At 43.9% G+C, this 25,152-nt stretch overlaps 2 protein-coding genes across 8 annotated transcripts in view; one reads left to right on the top strand and one right to left on the bottom strand.

The window, feature by feature from the left end:
* The first annotated feature begins 9,016 nt into the window (after positions 1 to 9,016).
* tmed1a (transmembrane p24 trafficking protein 1a) lies at positions 9,017 to 24,545 on the top strand. Of its 4 annotated transcripts, none has more exons than XR_006030995.1 (5): positions 9,017 to 9,293; positions 15,302 to 15,399; positions 15,956 to 16,139; positions 16,317 to 16,659; positions 24,440 to 24,545. XR_006030995.1 is itself a non-coding variant. In XM_042087798.1 (4 exons), the coding sequence occupies exons 1-4, from the start codon at positions 9,033 to 9,035 to the stop codon at positions 16,530 to 16,532; spliced, it is 759 nt and encodes a 252-aa protein (XP_041943732.1). In that variant the 5' UTR covers positions 9,017 to 9,032; the 3' UTR covers positions 16,533 to 17,425. The 4 variants fall into 4 exon arrangements, 2 of the variants coding, with proteins under 2 accessions (XP_041943732.1, XP_041943733.1); XR_006030994.1 differs by lacking the exon at positions 24,440 to 24,545 and adding an exon at positions 22,227 to 22,629; XM_042087798.1 differs by lacking the exon at positions 24,440 to 24,545 and having other exon boundaries at positions 16,317 to 17,425.
* The window catches only part of dnm2a (dynamin 2a), a 35,199-nt gene continuing 29,463 nt past the window's right edge, over positions 19,417 to 25,152 (bottom strand). For all 4 annotated transcript variants that reach the window (XM_042087792.1, XM_042087794.1, XM_042087793.1 and 1 more), the window contains 4 exons: positions 24,539 to 24,703; positions 23,997 to 24,217; positions 23,089 to 23,325; positions 19,417 to 22,511 (listed from right to left, as the gene is read on the bottom strand). In XM_042087792.1, the coding sequence (XP_041943726.1) occupies positions 22,442 to 22,511; positions 23,089 to 23,325; positions 23,997 to 24,217; positions 24,539 to 24,703 (693 nt within the window). In that variant the 3' untranslated portion in view covers positions 19,417 to 22,441. The remainder of the gene's footprint in view (positions 22,512 to 23,088; positions 23,326 to 23,996; positions 24,218 to 24,538; positions 24,704 to 25,152) is intronic.

The raw sequence follows: 25,152 nt of genomic DNA, 5'->3' as shown, positions 1-25,152 counted from the left end.
AGTGAAGGAGCATTCAGTTCAGCATTACCAGTGGTGAGCTCAGACATAAGAGTTGCAAGAAAAACAGCATTGTCTATACCATCTGACATAGCAAGTGTTTCTCCTGCAAGAGTGCTTCGTACAACACGTCTAATTCTCTTGGATTGCCAACAGAGAGGAGAAAACTTCCCTCTTTCTCCCATAAGAACTATCAATGTCCCCCCCTGTGTACCACCATCTGGAAGATTACCAAGAGAAGCATCACTGAAAACAACCAGGTTGAGAACATCATTGTCTCCTAAATGCTGAAACTTGAGGGTCACCCTTTCTGACTTCAGCTTACGGATGATTTTATTTACCTCATGCATAGACTGCACCGTAGCATTTTTGATATTAGATGCTAAACTACATGAGTCAAACATAACATCTGGTCTGGTCTGCTTGGCAACCCATAGGATCTGTCCTATTTTTGACCTAAGCTGCTCTTTCTCAGTGTCATTAAGGGGGGCATCCCTCAGTATAGCACGTGTTGGTTGCATGTGAAGAGGTTGTAAATTCTCAATGTAACTGTGCTGATGTACCTGAACTACACCATTAACAGTAGCAAAATCCATCCCTACATAGCAGAAATGCTCATGCTCCTCGCGCCCTACATGGAATGCAGACTTCAGTAGGGGAATCACATTTGTTGAAAAATCTTGCGAGCCTGCCCAAAGAAAATCATCTACATGGCATGCAAGTACTCCAGTAACCTTAAACTGCTTGTCTAACCAAAAAAAGACGGCTGGATCCACCTGCGACATTTTACCACCTGTGCCCAGCATGATTTCTTTGACTTTGTTATACCAGTATAGAGATGCATCAGCAAGACCATATACACATTTCTTTAGTTTCCATATTACATTTTCACTGCCTGCCTCAGGAGGGGGCCGGATATAAATATCCCTGGAGAGCTCCATGCCCTGCAAGAATGCAGATTTGATGTCCATAGAATGAACTTGCCACTGGTTTTGACAGATTACTGATAACAATAGCCTAAGAGATTCTGAGGCACAAGTTGGAGAATCTTTCTGTAACTCTTGCATATTAAGCTCTTCAAAACCCCTGGCTACTAGTCGTGCTTTAGGCACAATACCCTTGGGAGTTTCCTTGAGACTACAGACCCATCTGGTGGAGACACATTTTTGGCCTGCATTTTCAACCTCCTCAAACACATCATTATTGTGCCAATTCTTAATTTCTTCTTGTTTTGCTACATCAAATGAAATGTCTTTTGTTATGAGTACATCAACCTCCCTGTCTTCTGACTCAATGTTAAGACTATCAACATGTGACATATCAACTGACTCCTTTTGTCCCTCACAGCCATTAGGTTCAAGATGCTGTAGGTTATACCAGTTTTTGTTCTTTCCTGTGACTTTTCCTGCTCTGCCTAAAACTCTGGCTGTATGTTGAATGCCATCATCTCTACTCACAAATGTTACAGTCTGACCTGTTCTTAACTTTACACCTGCAAAAGGGGCAGGGTTACCACAGGCCCTGTGTTCTGTGTCAGTTTGTGTCACATTAGTTTGTGTCATGGGTGGGTGCAACACTTCTCCTGTATTCACATCCATGTCACTGATGTTCTCCTGTTCATCGTCAGTATCCTGATCACTATCTGAGCTGTCTACTGCAGTGTTTGTCATGCCTTCCTCACTTTCTGCTTTTCTGTTAGCATCATCTTGTGCAATCTGCTTGTCCTGCTCCTGTGTGTTCACCTTACAAAGCCTAGAGTGATGCACTCGAACAAGAATACCACCATGTCTTACAAATACAACAGCTCCATCCTGACCAATAACCACCCCTGGTCCCTTCCACTCAGTGCAGTCTGCTCGTTTGTAATATACTCTGTCCCCTGTCACATATTTGTCATCTGTAGGTCTAAGCTGCTTGCGAAGTGCCCTCCTAATTCTCTCTGAGCATTCGGCTTCAGTGAATGCTTTCCTGGAAGCATGCAAAGCTGATATGTGTTCTCCTACCCTAGCACTTACAGTGGTACCCTCTAAGGCAGGTAGCTTATCAACTAATACAGAGGGGAGGTTAGGATTCTGTCCAAATACTAGTTGATGTGGGCTATAACCATGAACACTAAGCATACTGTTCTTGGCCATAAGGGCCCAGTCAAGAGCTGTGTGCCAGTCACATCCATTTTCCCGTTTCACTTTTTGGATGATTTCGGTGAGTGTCTGATTGTGCCTCTCCAGAAGGCCGTTGCTCCAGGGACTGTATCCTGCTGTTGTTCTTGTCTCAATGTTGAAGTTTTCTGCCATGTCTCTGATTTCCTCATTATTGAATTCTCCACCGTTGTCACTGTATAGTCTCCGTGGGGGGCCATGTACACTTATCCATGTGTGAATGAAGGAGTTGACGATTTCACAGGATTTCTTTGTTTTCACAATGTTTCCAGCACTGAAACGCGTGAAATGGTCGATGATATGGAGGTACCATACGCCTGGTTCCAACTCATGCAGGTCCACTGCTACCGTTTCATTATACTCTGAGGCCAAGGGCAAACCTGCAGCAGGCTTTGGTTTTGTCTTGCTGTACCTCTTGCATATGTCACAGTCCTGTACTATTTGTTGCAAAATAGTAATACATTCTTTATCCTCATTTCCTGCACTACGAATGAGCCTTTGTAGACGATCTGCAGAAGCATGGCCAAACTGTTTGTGAAGCTTCAGGAGAACTTTGTGTTTCTCATCAGTGGACATGTTTTCTGTCACAGTAAGGACTTCATCTTCAATCTCACCTTTTTTAGGATATTTGTCTCTAATGTCTACACAGTAGTGGCCAGAGCTAGTGAATTCAAGAGGCACAGGTTGTCTGAACATCACAGCTCGGTCGTTTTCCATGTCCAAAATGGTTCCTGCTTTCTTCAAAGATGTTTTGCTCAGCAGCAGTGGGATATCAGCTTTGACCACTTCAGCTTCAACATGACATTTTGTCTGCCCTATTTTGGCAGGCAGTTTCACTTTTCTGGTGGAATATACTAAGTTTCCATCTCCGAATCGAAATGGCCTGCAACTGGGGATTTCAGTTTGCAGCATCTTGTTCACTTGGTCTGTGCTGAGGTCTTTCACATAGTTTTCCAGCCATTTCTCCCCACATACAGTACGAGTACAAGCAGTGTCAATAATAGCTGACCCCAGGGATTCAACCAAGAAGATTTCTGAGTCAGACATGGAGGCTTTTGTAAACAGTGTGATGTTACATTCCTCAACATTTTCTTCTTCAGTTAGCTTTACATGTTCACTCTTCTTATGAGGACAATCCTTAGCCCAATGAAACGTGCTCTGACAGATGGCGCATCTTGATCTCTTACCGAATTTATCCAGTGGATTGGTACCTGGTAAAGGCTGCCTCTGTTGTCCAGTCTGTAACGTGTACCGTTGTCCTCGTCCTTGCTTTCTTTGCTCTGTAAAGAACGCCACGTCCTGCTGGTTTACTTGTATTCCGTTTGACGTGCCTGGCGTTTTTCCTCCGAAAATCCTCTGAAGTGCTGACTTCATGTCGGCGAACTTTAAGTCCGTGCACGCTGTCAGTGCAAGTTGCCTGTTTTTCACATCCAGACAAGCCGTGTCCAAGAGCTTAAATGCTAACACAGCATCGGGTAACGTCATGTGGTACTTTTTCATCCGGTTATATCGTTGCTCAAAGTCAATTATATAGTCCGACATGGACAAAGAACTGTCTTTTGTAATGCTATCAAAATGGGAATACGCTTCATATGCGCGGTCTTTTTCCTCCTTTAGGAACACACTATCTAGTTTTGCTAACAACGTATTCATACCGGTATCACTGTCCAAGTCAGCTGCGGGTATTTCCATGGCTGTTTCCCGGGCTCTTCCTTGGAGCCCCAAGGCGACAGCGAGTGCATGTTTCTTTTCGTCGAGTTCTGTAACCCGCGTCCAGACGTTGATTTCATTTTTCCAACTTTCGTATGGCCGGGTCTCGTCAAACTTCGGCGGAACTTTGTAACTAGCAGCCATCCTCTGCTACCAATGTTAGATTCAATAAACACTACGTTTATATAACTTTAACCTTTTATTCCAGTTCAGTACAGAGCAACTCCGTAGCTACCATTTCACCTGCCACTGGTCCAACTAACTCATATCCCACACAACACCCAGCGCATCCGCTCCCCGGGTCAAAGGTCAAACATAAGGAGGGAAAATATAAGTTAACACCCCCTTCCACATATGCGACAATTAATGGGGGGCCCTTAATACATCTGGGCCCAGGGGCCCGAAAGTTTATAATCCGTCCATGCTCACCGCTAGGTGGAGGCCCAAGCAAAAGGATCCGAAGAGAGCCCTTGTAAGGGGTACTAAAAAGCTTACAGAGGCCTTCAGTAGAAGCCGTAGGAGGAGACCAGCCATCGCCTGAGCCTAGCTACGGGAGAAATGCTTGCCTGAAGAGGGTCTCGATGCAGTGGCCACGGCGGAGAAGGACTTCACGCGACTGGGAGAGCGGTCTGAGGAAGCGGCCTTGGAAAATAAGGTAGTGACGCTGGCCTGGGCGCTGACTTCACCAAGAGAAGACCTTGAGCCCCTCGGACAGCTTTAGGCTGGAGTTGGCGGTGGCCCTGGCTGCGGAGCAGAGCAGAGTCGGTAGCTGTAGCCGTGTGCAGCGTGGTCCGGCTGCGATGGAACTGGAGGCTGCTGCCCCGACTGGCGAGACGACGGAGTGGAGCATCGGAGGTGCAGTGCCAGTTACGGCAGGGCTTAAATTTCACTGCGGGATTGCGGGTATTGCGCATAATTTGTTCAAGTCCCGCAACTCTAGCCATCATAATGCGAGAAATTCCCGCATACACTTTTACAGCCTGTCTGATGACGTTAATAATGTATAATCATGAAGTGGCGTGAATGCGGTGCTATTGACCGGACGGATCAACTACCGAGTTGAATTGAACATAGCCTCATGCAGACGCAGACACACACACACACGGAGAGAGAGAGAGAGAGAGAGAGAGAGAGAGAGAGAGAGAGAGTGAGAGAACCACTTTGCGCTTACGCAAATAGGCTACGCAACCATGGCAAACTTTTACATCTGGAAAGAGCTCCTTGGTAACTATCCTGCTAGCTCAGGTCACGTCAACACTTGATCCCAGAAAGATTGTCTTCGACTTGTTCGTTTTTTGAACATTTATTTTATCTAATGACATAGAAAACATAATGAATTGCATCCACATATGCACTATGCACAACTTTTATTCACTGGTGACTAGCCTAAAACCGTCAGGCTGAAGGGAGGCTAATTACTCTCACGTATTTCTAAAAGTGACAGGCATTCAATTACACCTACTCAACACCCATAGATATATATATATATATCTATGCTCATCACCAATGAGCATAGATATATATATAAATTGTTTTAATATTTATGATTTTACAAAGGAATTGTCGGTGTACAGGGAACCACAGGCAGAACAAAATGTTGCTATCAGTATTGATAAGGACAGAGTTCACAAAATGCTTAGGGGGGTGAAGGAAAGGAAGAGCCCTGGTCCAGACAATATTGGTGGCCGCCTCCTCAACAGCTGTGCAGAGCCTCTGTCTGACATACTCACCTTTATTTTGAATAAGTCACTCCAATCACACCAGGTCCCTCATCTCTGGAAAGAGTCGGTGATTGTGCCTGTGCCTAAGACCAAGGGACCTAAATCACTTAATGATTTTAGGCCAGTGGCTCTCACTTCCCTTATTATGAATCTCCTGAATTAGTAAACAGGAGATTTTAGCAACAACACAGTCGCAACTCGACCCCTTACAATTTGCCTACAGGGCAGGTAGGGGGTTCGAAGATGCTACAGGCAGCCTGCTCAATTCAGTTTTTAACCACCTGGAACGGGCAAAAAATTTTGTACGATTACTATTTATTGATTTTTCATCAGCTTTTAATTGTATTCAACCCCATATTTTAGCAGACAGACTTTTAAAGACACACAACATAAACCCAGGGCTAATAGCCTGGTTAGTTGACTTTTTAACCTCCAGATCCTAAAGGGTTAAAGTTAACGGTGTTTTATCTGGCAATCTTTTATCTTCTACTGGCTCCCCTCAGGGATGTGTGCTCTCCACTCTCCTCTTTGTTTTATACACAAATTAATGCCGTTCACAATATGATGGAAGACAGGTTTTTAAGTTTGCAGATGACTCTGTCATTGTGTCTCTTCTCAATAACACCGAGACGGACCATGGACCCATAGTGAATGATTTTAATGATTGGTGTAAGCGCTCCTTTTTAAACATAAATGTAGCAAAGACCAAGGAACTAATTATTGACTTCAGGAAGCAATGCCCCCCTCTTCCCCCCACTATCATTGATGGTCAACCAGTTGAGGTAGTACACAAGTATAAGTACCTTGGCATAATTATTGACAATAAGCTATGTTTTAATTCATACACTGATGCTGTTTGTGCCAAAGCCCATCAGCGCATGTACTTTTACCGCAAACTGAGGAATTTTAACATTGACCCTACTTTTATGAAAATGTTTTACAGTATTCCTGTTTTATTGAGTCTGTTTTAACCTTCTGTTTTATCTACTGGTTTGGTTCTCTGTCCATTAAAAACAAAAATAGACTGGAGAGTATTGTCAGGACATGTAGCAAGATTGCAGGCATCAACTTCCCCTCTCTCTCTCACACCTACACTAAAAGAGTGGCAAAGAAGGCCCAATCTATTGTAGCTGACCCCCGCCATCCCTTGTCCTGCCAGTTTAACCTACTCCCCTCAGGCCTTAGGTACTCCATGCCCAGATGCAGGTCCAATAGACTCAGAAACTCTTTTATCCCGACTTCCATTTCCATTTTAAACAATCTGCCTGAACGGTTTTAACTACATTTGCGTGTTATGTATTGTTGTATTGTTACATATTGTTGTGTGTCTGTCCTTATGTCTGTCTGCTGGCTGCGCAATTAATTGCCCCTCAGGGACAATAAAGTTACCTTGACCTTGACCTTGACTTGACCAATGTGCACTCAATTAGACCTACACACCACATTAAAGATATGTCTGTTATAGTGTTATAGTTTAAACGTCAATATGAAGCATTCAAATTACTAAATATGTTTAGATACTAGTAATTACTAGTAAAATGCTATACATTAAAAAATACATTATCAACTAAATACACTCTATATGAATTTAACATTGTGTGTGTGGAGAGAGTCAAGCAGAATCTAGGATGTCCACTCCCACTACAGTATATATTACTGATGACGTCAGGGTGGTGGGGGCCCCAAAATCAAACACATTTTTAAAAAAGTATCGAAGAAGTATCGAAATCGCAATTCTTGACTTGGTATCAGAATTGAACCCCCCCTCCCCCCCAAATTGTGTAAATCCCCCCTACATGAATAACCTAAGGGGGGAATTCCCCCCTATTTTGAAAAATGAATTTTAAGCCCTGTACGGTGCCAGTGTCAGTTACGGTGCCAGTTATGGTGCTCAGTGCCGGGGAGTCTGTGGCAGTGGAGGCTAGGCCCCGCCAGGTGTTGGAGGAATGTTGCAGTGGTACACACTGCGAAAGTGCGACCTAAGGACGTTCTCTGAAGGGAGCTGGGGACGAGAGGCGACAGACCAGGTGACTGCTAGCACGCCCCGCATTGGGCTGCTGGTGGTTGTGGTTACCCAGGGTGAGTAGGGCTCTTGCGGTGTGTGCACCCCACCTGCTGTGTGGCAGTGCCAGAGACTAATTGCTGGACTGAATGTGGGAATGCCAGCGCCGAGGACGGCAATGGCTTGTTGGGGGAACTGTGCAACGCCAGCGTGCTGGACTGTGCTTGAGATTCCCATGATGTTTTGCGCTGGGGATTCTGGGAGAACTGAATGATCATCTCAATGCCAATGTTTCCCAAAAGGCTTGTCCCAAGGAGAACAGTATTACCTTAAACACACATGAGGAAACTGAACAGTCCAATCAGTAGAGTAGGATAAGCTAGCCAACTATTTGCCAACTATTTCCAGGCTTCAACCAGACAGCTAAATGTGGTAGAGTTGTAATAGAAATAGTAGGCCTAAGCTATAGGCTAATCTGCATAAAGTGTGCTGTCATAAATATCAGACATTCAGTATTCTCTCTTTTTATATCAAGATATAAAATAATACAGATATATTACATTGTAATCCTCTGGTATTCTAAGGTAGGCTATTGAAATGTCTAGCCCCCCCCATCCAAAAAAAGAAAAATTGAGGTTCGTATCAAACCGTGGGTCAAAAATCGTGATACGAATCGAATTGTTAGGTGTATCGTTACAGCCCTACTGTATATCGCTACAGCCCTATCCTCCAAAAATCTGTCTAAATTGGACCAAAAAAACTCCGCAAAATCAGCTTAATGAGAGTAAAATGTGACCAAACCAAGTTTAAATAGTGATTTTGAATCTTGAAAATGTCAGGTATGGACTCAGCATCTCCAGTAACCCCTAAAAACATACTAACATTGTCCATTTTGGCCAAGCAGCTCTTATAATATGATCAATATAGGCTATTATTCTAATTTATGCTCAATTACACAAATTGCCCAACATATGCAAATTAGCATCCGGCTAATGCTGGAAACCCATACTATATATTTCCATCATAAAACTTTGGTGTACTCAACATTTCCGGGTCCACAATGGGCTCTATGGGCTGTCCACCGGACTACCAGTCTGTGCTGTCTGTTTCCTGGGGTGCCTTTCGGGCCTATGACCATCACCAAGTGCATCACTAGTGATCATCAGTGGCCATGCGCAATGAAAATATCATGCTAAAGATAGAAGTGCTAAACATGGTCAATGAGTTATTGAGCATGGCTTGAATCAAATTCTCAAGGGTTTTCAAATTGATGGTAAGGCTAAAACTCGCCATTTCCGACTGTTGCCAAAAAGAAATGTAAGTGTTCATCGCCATTAAAATAAATGATATCATGCAAATAAACTTCCACCCAGTTGGTAGCCTACTACAATGGCATCGGGCATTCTGATTGGTTATCGAAGACGAACGCCGGTTCCTGTTTTCATGAAGTTCCTACAGGAATCCCCTACCTGTATCACTGGAGCTGTAACTGCTCAATGCCAGTCACATGCAATCGGTTTGGACAATATGGAGTCTCTCTTGAGGTTGGGCATACTAGTGTCACTACTTGCCTCCTTTGCGGACGTTGTGGTCACCTTTTCTAAGAACCAAGACGTCGAGTTCACGTTTGTTTTACCTGCCGGCGCAACCGAGTGCTTTTTTCAGACAGTTATTAGTCAAAGTAGTTTGGAAGTTGAATATCAGGTAAGACAACATAGGCTACCAGTCACAGTTTACCTTCATGCCACATTTAACGTGTTATTCTGTATTGTTTAGTCCTGCAATCAGTTAAGAAAATAACTTCAAACCTATAAGCAAGTTATATTTAGGTAACCTGTAAAAGCCCACTATCAGCCTGCTTCAACAAAGGAAATGGAACGTATTATTCCCACAAAGGGTCAAAGTGCACTTAGTGTAGATAAGATCAGGCAGGTAATAAACAGTAATTTGTAAACGCTAACTACCTGATCCTAAAGCTCATTGAGGGACTGAAACCCTAATACATAATCCACATCCTGTTTTTCTTTAACATAACTGTGGTGCAAAAGGCGTACCATGTTGTGTAATGGCAACATATGGGTTTAAAGGTTTAGCATAATGCGCATACATAGATAAAAATAAATAAAAATAAAAACACTTGACAAGTCTAAGGGCATTGCACATTTCAGTCTACATTCTAGATCTACGCCTACGCGTGCTCTGACTGTGCAGCTCGCTGGCCAAGCCAGTTGAACTGGTTAAGTTTTCCAAGTCAAAGTGAAAGTAGGACAGTTGTGGTAGGAAACCTGGCCTGATAGTGCAAGATAGGCGGTATTAACCACCTGGTAATAGTGTTGTCACGATACCAAAATTAAAGGAACCGTATGTAAGAAATGTATTTCAATTAATCATAAAATGGCCCTGATATGTCACTAGACATTAAGAAATCATGTTCATTACAAATACTTATCACTGACAAGAGTAGTCTGGCCAGGATATTGTCATTTAAAAAGTGAAGTTGCAGCATGTTGATGTTGTGTTTTGGCCTGATGCGCCACCCTCCACCTATTTACTAATCACAAAGTCAGTAGTGTTTTGGCATCTGGGTTGGCAACCTCGAGTCAGGGGGGAGAGAGAGGGGATACACCACTCTACAGTAATTTGAAAGTGATTGCAGTACCAATTTTGGCCACAATCTTACATATGGTTCCTTTAATGTTTCGATACCGATACCAAGTCAAGAATTGCGATTTCGATACTTAAAAAATGTATTTGATTTGGGGGCCCCACCACCTTGACATCATCATCAGTAATACTGAATATACTGTAGTGTGATCATTCACACCAGTGGCCATCCCAGATTCTGCTTGACTCTCTCCACACAAACACACATGGAAAATGATGGCTTATGTCATATTTCATATATTCTGCATAATTACTAGTAAATATATTTAGCAATTTGAAACTATTCTAAAACTATAACTATTTTTAAACTATTACACTTAGGCATATGTTTAATGTGGTGTGTAGGTCTAATTGAGTGCACATTGGTGATGTGTAGGTGCCTGTCACTTTAAGAGATACGTGAGAGTAATTGACCTTGACCAGAGACTTTCTAATGAGGAGACACAGCACTCAAAAAATCCTCCATAGAAATGCATGGGGTTAGTTTGTAACGCCAATATGGCCGTTGTCTACACATATCCCACCCCTTCCTCGGCAAAACGTCGACATGTGAATAGGCGTGTTCGACTTGAGGCAGATCTGTGCGTATCTGACTTGATGTGATGCATGCTGGGTTGAACACAATGCATACTGGGATGGACGCAATGCTTGCTGGTTAGCAATTCTGTCTGACTTCTGTCAGCCGGGGAGGGACTTACCACCGTGACACCATGTCACATGACCTTAAAATATCGCGGGAGTCTTATGCGTTCTACATACTCGACGCACCCGACCGGTAGCGCGACACCGTGACGTCAAAATGACGTAGATCTTGCTGGTGCGCCAAGATTTTAGCCAGGTAGCAAGAGGTAGCGCACCACTCATTTTTTTTCAGACGAGCGCGAAACAGGAAGATGGACTAGTTCGAGGGCAAGCGAGAGTTGCAGTGTTTTGTTACAGTCGTGAATTTGTAATAGTTTGCTGGATAAGTTAATAAAGTTACCAGCGAGAGTTGCAACACATGGAATTAAGAGGAAAGAATAGAAACGATTTATTTTCAAACAAAGGATATCTATTAAGGCCTGAACAAAATCTCTTTCCACTTCAGGAAATTACACAAACTCAGCCAGCTGCTAGCTAGCTAGCCAGCTAACTAAACTGTTTAAATTATTAAAATTTCCCTCGGGATGACTAAAGTATCTATCTATCTATCTATCTATCTATCTATCTATCTATCTACCTGTGCGCACACCTTGGAAACTAGATGATAATGATGGTGGTAGTTGTGAATAGTAGCAACCAAAGTCTGAAGTACCATCACAGAGGCTAGCTAATAGCAGAGCCCGTTTACATTCTCTGCTACTAGTGTTTCTTAATGCAGCTTCTTCTGCTGTGTAACGTAGTTAGCATTAATCTTTTCACAACAGCGACACCTCTGTTCAGGAGAATATTGCAACTAGTGTCGTGACCACGACGCGCGAGTATAAATGGTTACGGCGCTTCTGTGACGTCACATTTTCGCGCTACAGGTCGGGTGCGTCGAGAATGTGGAACGTTTTAGCCTACAGACAGATCTTGCAGTTGCCTTCCACGAGCTGCACGAGCTAAAACACGCCCTCATGACGTCAGTTCAAAGACGTGATAGGGCCATTTAGGAGGAATGTCCTCATGACGATTATGACGGGAGTCTCATGCTGCTTCCTTATGTTGGAATATGCGAAAATAAACAGAAATCGAAGGGATACCTTCTTATACGTGATTTCTGCAACTATGGTAGGCTAGCCTACTGAAAACGTTTGGATATTCTGTTATTTTCTGCTGTTGGCTAAATAGATAGACACACATATAGGGGAAACACTTGATATTGAATTTATATGCTACAATGCAGGCCTGTTAACTGTATGACAACAGTGGTTTATTTAAACTACATCATAAGAATTTATTTCGTCAGTCATCATGCTCATTTTAATGAGTAAGAATGAAAGTTCTGCTGTGTTTATTGCAAACAACATTCCGCGATGTCTCCCGCGAGTCACGTCAGCAGACTGTAGCCTGTCTGTCCGGGATGAGCTGCCCTCTGTTGTAGCTCCTCCCGGCTAGCCTCTGAAGATCACGTTTACGTAGAAAGCCAGACCAAGTCAGATCTGCCTCAAGTCGAACACGCCTAATACGAAACAAACTGCAAATGTCTTTACATGAAAAATTGTCTTTAAAATTGACAAACATCATTTTGCTATTTTGCACGCTAAAATCTGATTCATCACGGGTAAAAACAATAAAGAATGGGAACGTAAATTGGATTATGTATTCTAAGTTGTAATTCCTCTGTATGTCCTGTTGGTGACCTCAGTGAGAAGTACTGTTAAGACGCTCTTAGCCGGTAACGAGTACTCTGGAGCACTCGTAGATCTACGAGTGTTTTCACGACGCTCTTAAGCTACGATGGTTTCGGGAAACAGTCGGCAAATCTTAAGACGTTCGTAAGAGGGACTTTACGGCGCTCTTAGGTATGAGCTACACCAGGCGCGTAACTGAAGCGTTCCGTTCGCGACGCGTAATAATGGTCTATTTTTTTTTTAACGTACGCCCCACTGTCACGTCTGGTGTAGCTACTTCCATTGATTATAATGGAAGCTAATTGTTGCAGCAGACACAACACGAAAGGAACGCTTCAGTTACGCGCCTGGTGTAGCTCAGCCCTTAGGCTTAAGATGCTTTCGGGGAACTGGGCCCAGGGCAGGCCCGTCCAAACAGGCATTATTGGAAGCAGTGACAAAAAGCCTATAATGGACCTAGCTGGGAAAAGGCTTGCTATGGTGAGTCTGTTATAGCCTATTTACTTGTATTGTAGCCTATGCAACGCTATTCTATTAAAATTCTATTATTCTAAACGTTGTGTGCTAGTTTATTCAACGATATAGGCTATGACCGCTATGTTCTTGCACTATTTCACCCCTTGATCATAATGATTCAGTTATCCAAAAGGATGCTCTTTATTATATGGCAAAATAACGAATAAAAGTGAGGTGAGGTGCCCCCCCGTCAGTGGTCATAGCCCCCCCCACCCGTTGCTCTCTGGCGCCGACGCTGTAAGATAGTCTAATAATAATTTTAAAAAAAGTCTAACAAAAATTATTTATTATATATATATTTATAAAAGTTAATTATTATTTTAGGTGCTGTGTAGTGATTTCGGGTGGTTTCATTCAAGCTGATTGGACTGCAAGTAGCGTCTTTTTACGCACAGAGTGATTTAGTCTAGGCTACAAGTTCTAAATGAATAATCTGCTAAAATAAACTGCGTCTGATATTGACAGACACAGACACACTTCGTCTGTTTTATAACCCAGAAGGATGTATCAAATGATAGCTCTGTGTCTCCTCTTTCATCTGACATGCGTGGCATATCTATGCGATCACAGGTCCGCAAGTAATTCAAACGAGAGTAATGGGTGTGCAGCGTTGGTTTTTGTACATGACGTTATTATTTTGCAGTCACTTCGTCTGCTTTCATAAGCCAGAAAGATCAACATACTTGGTACCAATGGATAGCCCCGTGTCTCCTCTTTCATCTATGCGTTCACGGGTTCATCAGTAATTCAAACGAGAGTAATGGGTGTGCAGGTGAACGCAGAGAAGTATAGACTGTAAATATGATGCAATTTGATTTAATTTTATGATTTTTTTTTATTTTCATACTTTTACGTACAGACAAGTGCGTGATGGGGAAAGCCCCACTTCTGCTCTGTCACACAATAAAGGCTTCTCGCTGCTATGAACAGTTGCGGAGCAATGTAACAGAGAAGAAAGGGTGCACTTTGCGTCAATCGGCTTCGAAGGGTTAAAATCTCACGTATCCCCTGATCTTGCTCCAGTGGCGAGATCACAACACATGATTGGCTATAGAGTGGCGAAGTCCCGCCCCTTCCGTTTGCCTCGATGGGACCTATCTTTCAAAAAAATTTGAACGGCAGTCTATGGCGAAAAAGAAATTATTTTCTGGTCCCGGTCAAGCGCGCTGAGAGCACCGGTGCAGGGCGTGCGAACGCACCCCCACTTTTCGGGGGTAAAAAAAAGGGCAGTTGTTGACCACAACACCGACACGGCATTGCGCAGTGGTTCTCAAATGGGGGTACGTGAAGGCACTCGCAAGATTGCAGTAGATTGGTGTCATGAAGCCTTGCGCACGCGCATTTCTGCTGAGATGGATGCCCGATGAGTGCCCAAAAAGCGTTGCCATATGGCCGCCAAGTAGAGGGACTTGCCTAAAAGGACTTTGCCTTGACTCACGGTTTTAGTCTAGTGAATAAAAGTTGCACAAGGATATGTGGATGCAATTAATTATGTTTTGTATGTCATTAGATGAAATACATTGTCAAAAAATGTACAAGTCGAAGAAAATCTTTCTGGGATCATAGAAGAGATAAGTGTCTTGCAATGTCCATTAATGATTTTAGCGAGCACTATTGTCAAACGTGACCTGAGCTAGCGGGATAGTTAGCAAGGATCTCTCTTCAGATGTAAAAGTTTGCGATGGTTGCTTAGCCTATTTCTAAATTACATTTAACCCAAAAAGTAGGCCTAAATGACCAAAATCCCACAGCCTAGGTGGGTTAGCAACACAAACTTGAGAGATGCAAGTGAGCAAATAAACTTGATATTACCCTATTATTATGTGTTACCATAGCATCACTTGAACTAGCAGCCATGTCTCGCTGTTTATAGCATGACAGCTGCGCTTACGTGTGTGTGAGGAGAAAAGATGCACAGCCACAGGTTAGGGGAGGAGGCGCTAGAAGCATGCCTTGTGCACACGCATGTTACTTCAAAAGAACACGTCATTCTCAAAAGTATCGATACTAATAAAATTAGGCATCGTGACATTTTTAATTTCAGGGTATTGCGATACTTTTGTAGTATCGGTGCACCGTGCAACACTACATGGTAGCAGAGTAGCCCACCATTCATTTCAGAAGTTAGTGTTTGTAGGCTAGTTCTTTAAAATGTAGGCTACCTAAAAGTATTGTTTTACAAGTGTGCATACTTTTTTTTGCCTCATACCTGTCAAGGTCCTAGCTGGCTCATCACTGGATGTTGGCTTCACTCTCCTCTCCCCCAGTGGGTACAGGCAGGTGTCTGATTTCAGGAGGTCCGATGGCATCCATACGTGAGTGTTTACATGTTTACAGATGTGGTAACTCATTGCTTAACTCACCTCACCCAAGCACACACCCCCCTGTTTCAGTAAAAGGCTGCTTATAGGCAAGTGGTTTTGAACCACCAGACATTTTTTTCTGTGGTGATTGGATAACTCTGAGGTTTGGCTGCTTTTTGACTCAGATATGAGTTTTAGTTGCGTCACTGTGGTCACTGCTTAAAGCAATGGCTTTAAAGCCTCAGCTACGGTGCCTATGAAAAGTACTAACACCCACCCCCCCCCCCCCCCCCGGATATTTTCCTGTTTTATTGCTTTTATAAATGGAATCTTGGTCAATTTAATTTGGCCTATTTACATTTTTTTTTTTGTAAATTAATCTTTAATGTCAAAGGAAAAGTAGATACAAAGTACTGTCAATAAAAATATATGTAGGCCTAATGCAAAATAAATTATTGCATAAATATTCACCCCTTCAAGTCAGCATTAAGTAGATGCACCTTATCCAAGGAGGGTGAGTAGTTTTATAACCACTGTAAGTATGTCATCGGCTCTTTCAATATGCCAGGGTGGACCCGACTGAGGACGGAGACTACAGAGTCTGTTTCGACAACAGCTTCAGCATGTTCTCAGAGAAGATGGTGCTAGTGAGACTGGTCATGAGCGGGTCTGCAGACTCCCTGGGAGAAGGCAACTGGGAAAACACACCTGAATCCGACAGCATGCTGGAGTACAAGCTGGTGGACATCAGGGTTAGGAGTTTACAACATTTGTGGATAAGAAGCCACAGTGATATATAAGATATAACAAATAGAATAGATTTAATAAAGATTTAATGTATACAGTAATCACTTATCATGCATGTTATTGGACTGCTGTCATTGGACTTATAATGAATGTCATTGGACTGGTCTCTCTCTCTGCCACAGGACACAATTGATGTGGTGCACCAACGTCTGGAACGCAGTCGGCAGACACAGGCGGCGCTGCGGGCATTTGAGACACGCGACCGCTACCTGCTGGAGGACAACCTGTGGCGCGTCTCCTTCTGGTCATGTGCCAACCTGCTCGTCATGCTGGCTGTGGCCCTCGCACAGGTGTACACACTTCGTCGCTTCTTTGACGACAAGCGGGTCCGCACCTGAGAGCGGATTCAGAATGCTTTATCTTCGTGGCCATTTCAGATGTCACAGTGAGGAGAGCAGGGGCTAGCAAACAGCAAGAAAACAAGGAAGCTGTGGAATGACAGGGAAGCTACTATGAACCTTTGTGGTATGAGATTTGAAGATCGTTTAAGGCCGACGTGAAGAAATGAATGTGTTGTGAGATGGAGAGGGTTGATGAAGATGATTGATGAGGGTAAAGTTAGACAAAGGAAGAGTAGTCAGTTATAATGAAGGAAAAAAACATCACAGATGTCTCCTCAAATGTGTGTTGCTGGTTCAGATGTGACTTCAGTTCAGTCTGGAGAGTTCAAACATGTGTACTGTAAAGCCAATCAAAATCAATGCTGACAAAGGCTATCTATGACTGTTTTAGTAAGTTTTTTTAGCCAAAGACTTTTAATTACCATCTCCATGACATAGTTGGTTTGATTTAGAAATGCCAAATGCGGTCATCAATGAAATTAATCCTACCCACAATCAGTGAATATTTCCCCCTGGTCGTCTCTAGGCTTTGCGATACTAGGGCTCTCCTGTGGCCGTCTCATGAAATGATCTGGGCCAGTTTTGTACTAATTTCCTTTGAAGTCACCTTCTGTCTGTTTTGTGGTTAACATCTTGATGTGACCTTTAACTTGTTCATGGGACTTTCCACCTTTTCATCTAGATAGTTTTTTTTATACATGTTTGTTAGTTGCAGTGCCTTCCAATGTGAAATGCATGGGTTCAAAAATAAGAAAAGGACTGCAAATGATAACTGATTTGGATAAATCCATGTCATTTTATGGTTGTCCTAAAACAATGCATGTGAATGTAAAGCAATGGGTAGCAGGTATGTATTTATTTATTTATATTAAAATTGACATTTTAAGGCTTTTATGAATATTTATAAAGGGCAGTACACACGATCATTTCACAACAGAGATTAAAAACATGTTCCTTTTAAACAAAATTTGAACTACCCATTCAATTTACCAAATTCAATTACCCATTCAACTTAACCAAACATTTTACAGCTGTACAGTTACTATTTCAACACAGAAATAACACGACTGAATGAAGCCATCAACTATACACCTTAGTTAAATATCGGAGTGCAAAAATCCAATGGTTGGACTGCAGTCAAGACAAGGCTACCTATTCTCCCAAATACATCAGCATTTTAACTTGAATTTGTCATTCAAGCTAGCTTATCACTCCATCTCCTCTCAAACCCTCACAAGCACTCATTTAATTGAATCCCTTAATTCCAATTTTCTGCAACAGCCACCGTCAACCAATAAGCATTACCTAAACGTAGTGATGAATGCCTGCACTCTTACTGTACAGATTGTGCCAATGACCTGGTGGGGATGAGCTACTACTAATTAACATGAAGGCAACCTATGTCCTCAGAGAGACAGGTGAAGGTGATCCCTAAAACGTCCCCTCTGCAACAAAGCTGCCATACCACAAATATTTACAGTTACCTACACAATCTAACCACTGGAGTCAAATTTATTAAGACGTATGTCTGTTATAATTCCTGTGCTATGTTCTTTGGCGGTTCACACTACGCTTCTGAGAAATGTCCCCATCTTCAGGTGATTTTAAATACATTGCACAGTTCTAAAATAATTAATATGTCCTGGGGATGATGAATATCTCCTGTTCCCTTTTGAAAAAAGATTTAGCTCATATGAATCATATAATCATTTCTTACAGCACACAAAACTGTTGTTAAAGGGAATTCCTACACACTGGGACAATAGATAGAAATGCACTCTGCCCTTTTCTTGTTACAACAAGAAAAAAAGAGAAAGATGGTTCTTGTAGATTAAAACTACAGAAAGCCTGAAAGTTCTCATATCCACCCACACACACATACGTCCTAGTTGCCCTCAATGGTAGCAGTGGCAAAAGTCTCAAATTCTGAAAATTGACAAGCAGCCTGAATTCTGAAACTAGAAATTCAGAGCTTTCTGAAATACAGTACTTGATTTAAAACAACAGAATACAGAGGGATTCCCTTACATAATCCATGTGAAGATTTTTTTTTGTTGCCAAAGCAGGCAGTTCGTAACCCTTAACCCAGAACCCAGTGCACGGTTATTCCCCCGAACCTTCCTCTTCGGTGAAGTCCTCCCATGGTAACCCAGCGTCACACAGAAACCCTTCCCCAGCTCGCGGAGGGCTCACCACTGGTTCCGCCTCGGAGCAGGACGTCTGTGCAGGGACAACCGTAATGACAACAACAGTGTGAATCAACCTTTCTGGAAGAATTTGGGAAAGTGCGTTGTGTGTGTGTGCATGCATGAGTGCGGGTGTGTGCATGTGTGTGTGTGCGTGCGTCTTGGACCAGGCTACGGTTTTCTCCTAGCCTTTCATCATGGGCTGCATCTTTGAAATCTTATCAGCAGGAAACATCATTTGCAAAGCAAACAGGGTATATGTACAATGATCCCTACAGATAACTACCTCTTCACTGGTTCATCCTGTTTACCGTTCACAGCTCACTTAAGTCCTATAACTATAACCTATAATTTACATTTGCTGCACCATTTCTTTTACTTTCTACTTTGGAAGTATGAATGTTTACCCCATAACTGTATGAAGTGTACAGTAAAAGCATCTGTGGAAGGAAAACGGACAGGGTCATTCAAGGTATTAGGAGAGACCTGAAGGAACACCAGCAGAGGCCTACTGGACCAAATGCCAAGACTAGCGCGTCCACAGCAGTTTGCCATTCCCTTAGCCAGACATGTTCAACCGAATGGGGCAGAGGAGAGAGTGAAAGTGGCATGCAAGAGAGAACAGCTCTGTCAAAAGCCAGGAAAGACAGAGAAGTGAAGGGAACCACACCAGACACAAGGACAAACCAGGATAGTGAGCTTCAGTTCTGAGACCGTTTATTTGGAAGTCCATTAATCGCTACAGAGGCACTTAAACAAGGATTTGTAGTGTCAATAGAATACAAAATTGAAGAACAACCTATTGGGTTCTCCATTTCTCTCGTCTCCCATCCTCTGCCTCAACCCTCCATCCTCCCCCTCCATCCTCCACACCTAACAGCGCATGGAGGACGAGAGGAGGAGGGAGGTTCGGAAGCAGAGAGACGGGAAGCAGAGCAGAGGTGGACACAGACAGCGGCTGGCTGAGTCACAACCACAGCCGAATGCACCGAGTGCAGGAGGGTGTTGCGTCGGAGACGGCGGGTGGGTGGGTGTGTGGCCGCCTGGCAACGGCGCCATGGAACACGGAGACGCCGAAACAGATTTATTTTTTTCTGCGGTCAAATAAGGCTAAAGACTCCACTCCAAAACGAGTGTCGTGAAAGATCAGGCGTCAACGTGGGCGACAACACGTGTGTAGCAGGCCCGATTGTGCTATGCCACGTTGTTTAGCGGTTAGCCATTCGCTGAAGTCGCCTGTCCCCACAGTCAGGCCAGGCCAGGCCCAGGGGACGTTGCCATGGGACAGGCTGCTACGGAGGACGAAGGGAGGTGAAGGGAACACCTTCTGCCTGGTGTGTTGGCGGCTCGGGGAGCTCCAGTCATTTGCATGTTAAGCTCCTCACCTCCCTCGTTTCCCACAGACTCAGGTGAGTCATGCGTGGGTGTCCTCTTTCAGTTATGAGGCCACGGAGATGAACGTGGGGGATCATATTTATAGGCAGGTCATTCAATGAGGATCAACAAAATGAAACAAGAAAAGAGATGAGTCACAGACCCAACCTCCCTCTCCTTGACAACGGCACTCATAACCTATTCTCATGTTGGGGCATTGGGTGTGGGGGTGGTTGGGGTAACACCCTGCACTCCCTGAAGGCATCGAATAGAAATCACCCGCCAAAATATAATGCAACAACAATATATTCATAAAAGAAGACCAAAACGGAAACAGGTCATCAGTGCTGTTCAGGCTCTCTCTCCCCAGGTTTCTCCACATCACCCAAGAATTCTGCAAAACAAACTGTTGGTTTGTGCATCAAACAGTTCTGGAGATCCTGGGGAGTTATTCTAAGAAAAACCATTGTCTTCTTCCCTCAACAAGGATGGAAGGGAAAAAAAAAACTCAGCTCAATTCACCACATCTAAAACATTAATCACAAATGCCCAAGAGATAAATAATACCTTTCCACATTGCAGTCTGTGGTTTCCCCAGTTCCCTAGTCACCCATTAACAGTTGTGTTAGTGTCTCTATTAGTAATCACACCTAGAATATTAAAACATAAGGGTGGCTACAGAACGACTTCCTCAATGACTCATCTTTTGCACGGCCTACTGTACGTGGACTGAAGTTCATTTAGGAAAATGACGACTCTTGGAGATAAGTCGCCTACTATACAATTGCGAGAATCCGAAAAACAAACGTGGGGATCAATTGAAAAGACCAAAAGTTAGAGACCCCAAAATCTTATTACTATTTCTCCATGCATGCCTTACATGGTCCGGATCACAGGCATCCACCCAACCACACACATTAAGTCTCCAATCAGGTATGGACCAACTCCTAAATGGATTAAGTGCTCTCTACGGAATTATATGGGCCATTCAGTTTTCAATGCATCCAACAAAAAATATGCCAAACTATTTCAGATAGTATAACACCCAGCAAAATATTCACCAAACAGGACTTTAGGTGACACCTGCAGTAATGCTGAACTTGCAGTAATGCTGAAATGCTGAGCAAATATTCAAAACTGTGTTTGATGGTACTTAAGTAACATTGTAATTTGTTCACAGATCTTTAATTATCAAATAATTCAGCTTCAGTGCTTCAAAACCCATCAAGTTTAATGCTTAAAATAATGAAATATTTTTTGAACATAATGCCATTACATTATAAACCATACTATTTATAACAAGAGTAATAAGAATAATTTTATTTTAGAATGTTAACTAATCATGTACATATTTCCCACATGTTCATCATTAGATAATGACACCATATAAACTCATGAATGTGTAATTCACTAAAGAAACGTAATCTTGTTATTATGAAGTGTTGCCCAAAGTTTAATGAATGCAGCATGGAGGCCAGTCTCTGAAGAGCTTAAAGGTTGGTCGTTGGTCAAAACTAGACTAAGTTATTACGTCTCCCTGCACTCAAAGAGCACTCTAAAAGCCACCCCTAATACATCAGCGACAATAAACAGCAATGGCAGCCTATTTCAGATTATAGAAAACCTATAGAAAGGAACCACAGGATGAGTTTGTACAATACACACAGATGAGGTTTAAAGGTTGGGCTCGGGGGCGGTTATTTTACAGGGAGAGTGAGGGGGTAGCCTGCATTAGAGTGAAGAAGCGCCTGCCGAGTTCCCTATTTAAAATAAAAAAATAAAATAAAAATAAAACACCTCACTTCAAAATGATGCCAAGGTCTTTCAACTCTTTCAGGAGGTTCAGAGAGAGTGCCCCCTTGTGGCACACTCCCTGAACACGCACACGCATACATAGCATTAAACACATTTGCCAAAAACAAAAAAGAGAAAGCGTCTCAATTCAGAATGAAGTCCACAGCATTCATGAGCATCGCAAACACATCAGCTTGTTACTCAGAGTAACCCAAACAACCTGTTCTCCGTTAACATGCAGACCCTGTGTTTTTCCTCTTTCATTTATTGATCACTGACTGATCTTCTCCCTCTCTCTCTCCCTCTCTCTCTCTGTATCTTTCTCTCTTTCCCCTAGATTTGAATGAGTAGGATGGATTAGCAGCTTTCCTATACTGGGAGAACAGGGGTGGGCTACAACATTAGGTCTACTCGTCAAGCTGGATGTATCAAGCAAGATAAAAAAAAAAAAAAAAACACAAGCACGCATATTTTTTGGGAGCTCACGGCCCGCTCTCCGGCTGGGGCTGCAGGGCCCAGGCTGGCCCCCCTGCTCCGGCTCCAGGCCTGGGCCTAGTCGAGCAGGGAGGGCTCGGCCGGGCGGATTATGGTGGGCCGATGGGGGGCGCCCGGGGGTCTTCGGCTGCAGGGGGAGAGAACAGAGGAAGAGAGAGAGAGAAACATAAGGACAGGCCCGCTTGCAAAATGAGGAGTGAGAGAGAGAGTGAATATTGAACACAGAAGCAGCAGGCACACCATCAGACACAGTGAAGTACAGACAGAAAGACAAACCGAAAGAAGGATTAACAGACATATAAAGACTGAAGATAAAGGAAGAACGAAAGACAGAGGAGGGAGGAGTGAGCAAGACAGGAAGTGAAAGCGAGCACATGCACACGCTGCGTCACAATGCCTAGAGGTGTCCGTGAGGAAAGCCTGCCGAGCAGCCAGAGAATGAAGAGTGAGAGTGAACCGGCATCTGATGCCTGCAAAACGCACTGCAACCCTGCACAAGGGCACGCCGAGCTCCACACCCACAGCAATGCCACCACTGGGGGCAAATGAGAGCCATAGGCTAGCATGTGGGCAGATGGGTGATGGAGCGTGTGTGGCACTGCAAAGACAGCGTGACGGGGCGCCACAGCACACCTGGCAGGCATGTCCGCGCCCCTCTCTGAAGCTGGCACAGCGGAGGTGGGGGGGGGGGGTTGGGGTCTTACCTGGGCACCCCAGGGGGCACGCGAGCGGGCCGTGAGGGTATCTGAGGAGGGGCGCTGAATGGGTCCTGGGCGCTGTTGTTGCTGAAGGCGTTGATGGGCGGGCCGGGGCGAGAGGGGATGGGGGGAGCCGGGGTGGGCATCAGGGTAGGGGGCCCCGGGGTCGGACCACGCACCGCTGGGGGCCTGTTGGGGTGGTGGGCAGCCACGGCCGGTCGACTGGTGGGTGGAGGTGTGGGGCTGGGAACGCAGAAAGAGGGAGAGGGAGGGAGGGTGAGAGAGAGAGAGTGAGTGAGAGAGGGAAAGAGAGAGAGAGTGAGAGAGAGAGGGAAAGAAGGAGAGAATGAGACAGAGAGGGAAAGAAGGAAGATAAAGAAAGGAATACCAAATGGTGTTCAAACAAACATGGCATCACCAAACAATCTACATACAGTGACAAAAGGTAGCCATTCATCAACACTGTTAATAGATTCAGAGTAAATATCTGTAGTTAGTAAATAAATGTTTACAGTTTATACAAAATACTGACAAAATGACTGATGGAAATTAAGACAAAATGATAGGGAAATAGTCCCTCGAATGTGCAAAATGACTTTTTAAATTCCTAAACCATGAGTAAAAACAACAACGTGTAGAACATCTTCATATTTCGGAACATAGGAATCGATAGTCATTGGATTGCAGTGATTGGAACATTGCCATCATTGCTCTACAGAAGTTTCAAAGGGTAAAGAGCTGGACAGTGACTACACATTGGTGGGGTGGGTGTCACTAGACCCAAACACTCTACTGGGGCACAGTCCAGTATAATGAAATTACTGGGGCACAGCAGTTGATTACGGGGGCCATGTGCCCCAGTACAATGGGTCTAGAGACGGCCCTGTGTGGGAGCTCGGCCCCTCTTCCCTCACCTGGGGCTTATCCAGCCACTGTCGACGGGCGGGGGAAGGGGCACGGTGATGGTGGTGGTGCTGATGTCGCCGATGATCTTGAGCGCCTCCTTGAGGGAGTGGTACATGCGCAACATGTCGTCACGCCGCTGGGCCTGGTCTGCTGACTCCTCCATCAGGCTGTTCTGGTCGCCCGAACTGTACAGGTAGGAGAGCAGCTCGCAGTGGATGAACTCCTTAGTCTGAGGGAGGACAGATGCCAGGGGAGGAGAATGAGGAGGAGGAGGAATAGAGAGAGAGAGAGAGAGAGAGACAACAAATCTCAATCAATCACTTTTGATCAATGAATTCATCAAAAGTTTCAGAAACAACTATAGAATCTTGGTTCAGTACCCATCTCAACCTTACACACAAATGAAGCCAAAAAATATTACTAATACTAATATCCTTTACAACACCCCCAGGCCATTCTGGTAATGTGTTTGGAATCCGCAAGCAAAGAGAGACCCAAGAGACCCATTCCTCCCTACTCCACCCATGTCCCGGGCAATCTGTCCACTCACACTGTTGATCATGAGGTACATGATGGCTTTGGGGATGAGGTCGCGGACGGTCTTGTTGACGATGCCGATGTAGGAGTCCACCAGGTTCCTGATCGTCTCCACCTGCCGCTCCAGCTGCGGGTCCATGGAGAAGGACTCGGTCGGGCCAGAATCCTCCTGGTCCACCTACAAGTGCGTTTGCATTAAGTTTATGTTTATACCTACACCTTTTCAGCTTCCGTTTACAATTACATGTATTCATTTGGCAGACGCCTTTATCCAAAGCGTCGTACAGAAATAGAATAACATTTAAGCTATTAACATGTAAGCATTTTAACATTTATCAGACATTTTCATCCAAGCCTGGTGACACTTTCATTCACAGCAGCACAATTTTATCACAAGGTGCTCGACTTTTTCTGAAAAAAAAAAAAAAAAAAAAAAAAGTTTGTTGTGGGCAGGTTGCTCTAACAGTTGGACTAATGGTACGCAAAGCAGGACACAGCTGGACTCAGAACCAGACTGACCCAAAATGGAAACTGAGTAACTAATTTACTCTGGGAATTTCACAGAGAGCTTTTATAGCCTGACTACTGCACCAGTGCCAAGTGAATGAAATTGGTTTAGACTGTGAA

Source organism: Alosa sapidissima, chromosome 3 (assembly GCF_018492685.1).
Source record: "Alosa sapidissima isolate fAloSap1 chromosome 3, fAloSap1.pri, whole genome shotgun sequence".
NCBI classification, from domain to species: domain Eukaryota; kingdom Metazoa; phylum Chordata; class Actinopteri; order Clupeiformes; family Clupeidae; genus Alosa; species Alosa sapidissima.
The sequence above is the reverse complement of the archived record's forward strand: the minus strand, read 5'-3'. Positions and strand labels throughout refer to the sequence as shown.

What these genes read in the sequence shown, in the direction of transcription:
- tmed1a (XM_042087798.1), top strand. Translation starts at nt 9,033, where the DNA reads ATGAAGTTCCTACAGGAATCCCCTACCTGTATCACTGGAGCTGTAACT. An exon ending in GTTTGGAAGTTGAATATCAG is followed by an intron (nt 9,294 to 15,301) that starts GTAAGACAACAT and finishes ATACCTGTCAAG; the next exon opens with GTCCTAGCTGGCTCATCACT. An exon ending in AGGTCCGATGGCATCCATAC is followed by an intron (nt 15,400 to 15,955) that starts GTGAGTGTTTAC and finishes TCAATATGCCAG; the next exon opens with GGTGGACCCGACTGAGGACG.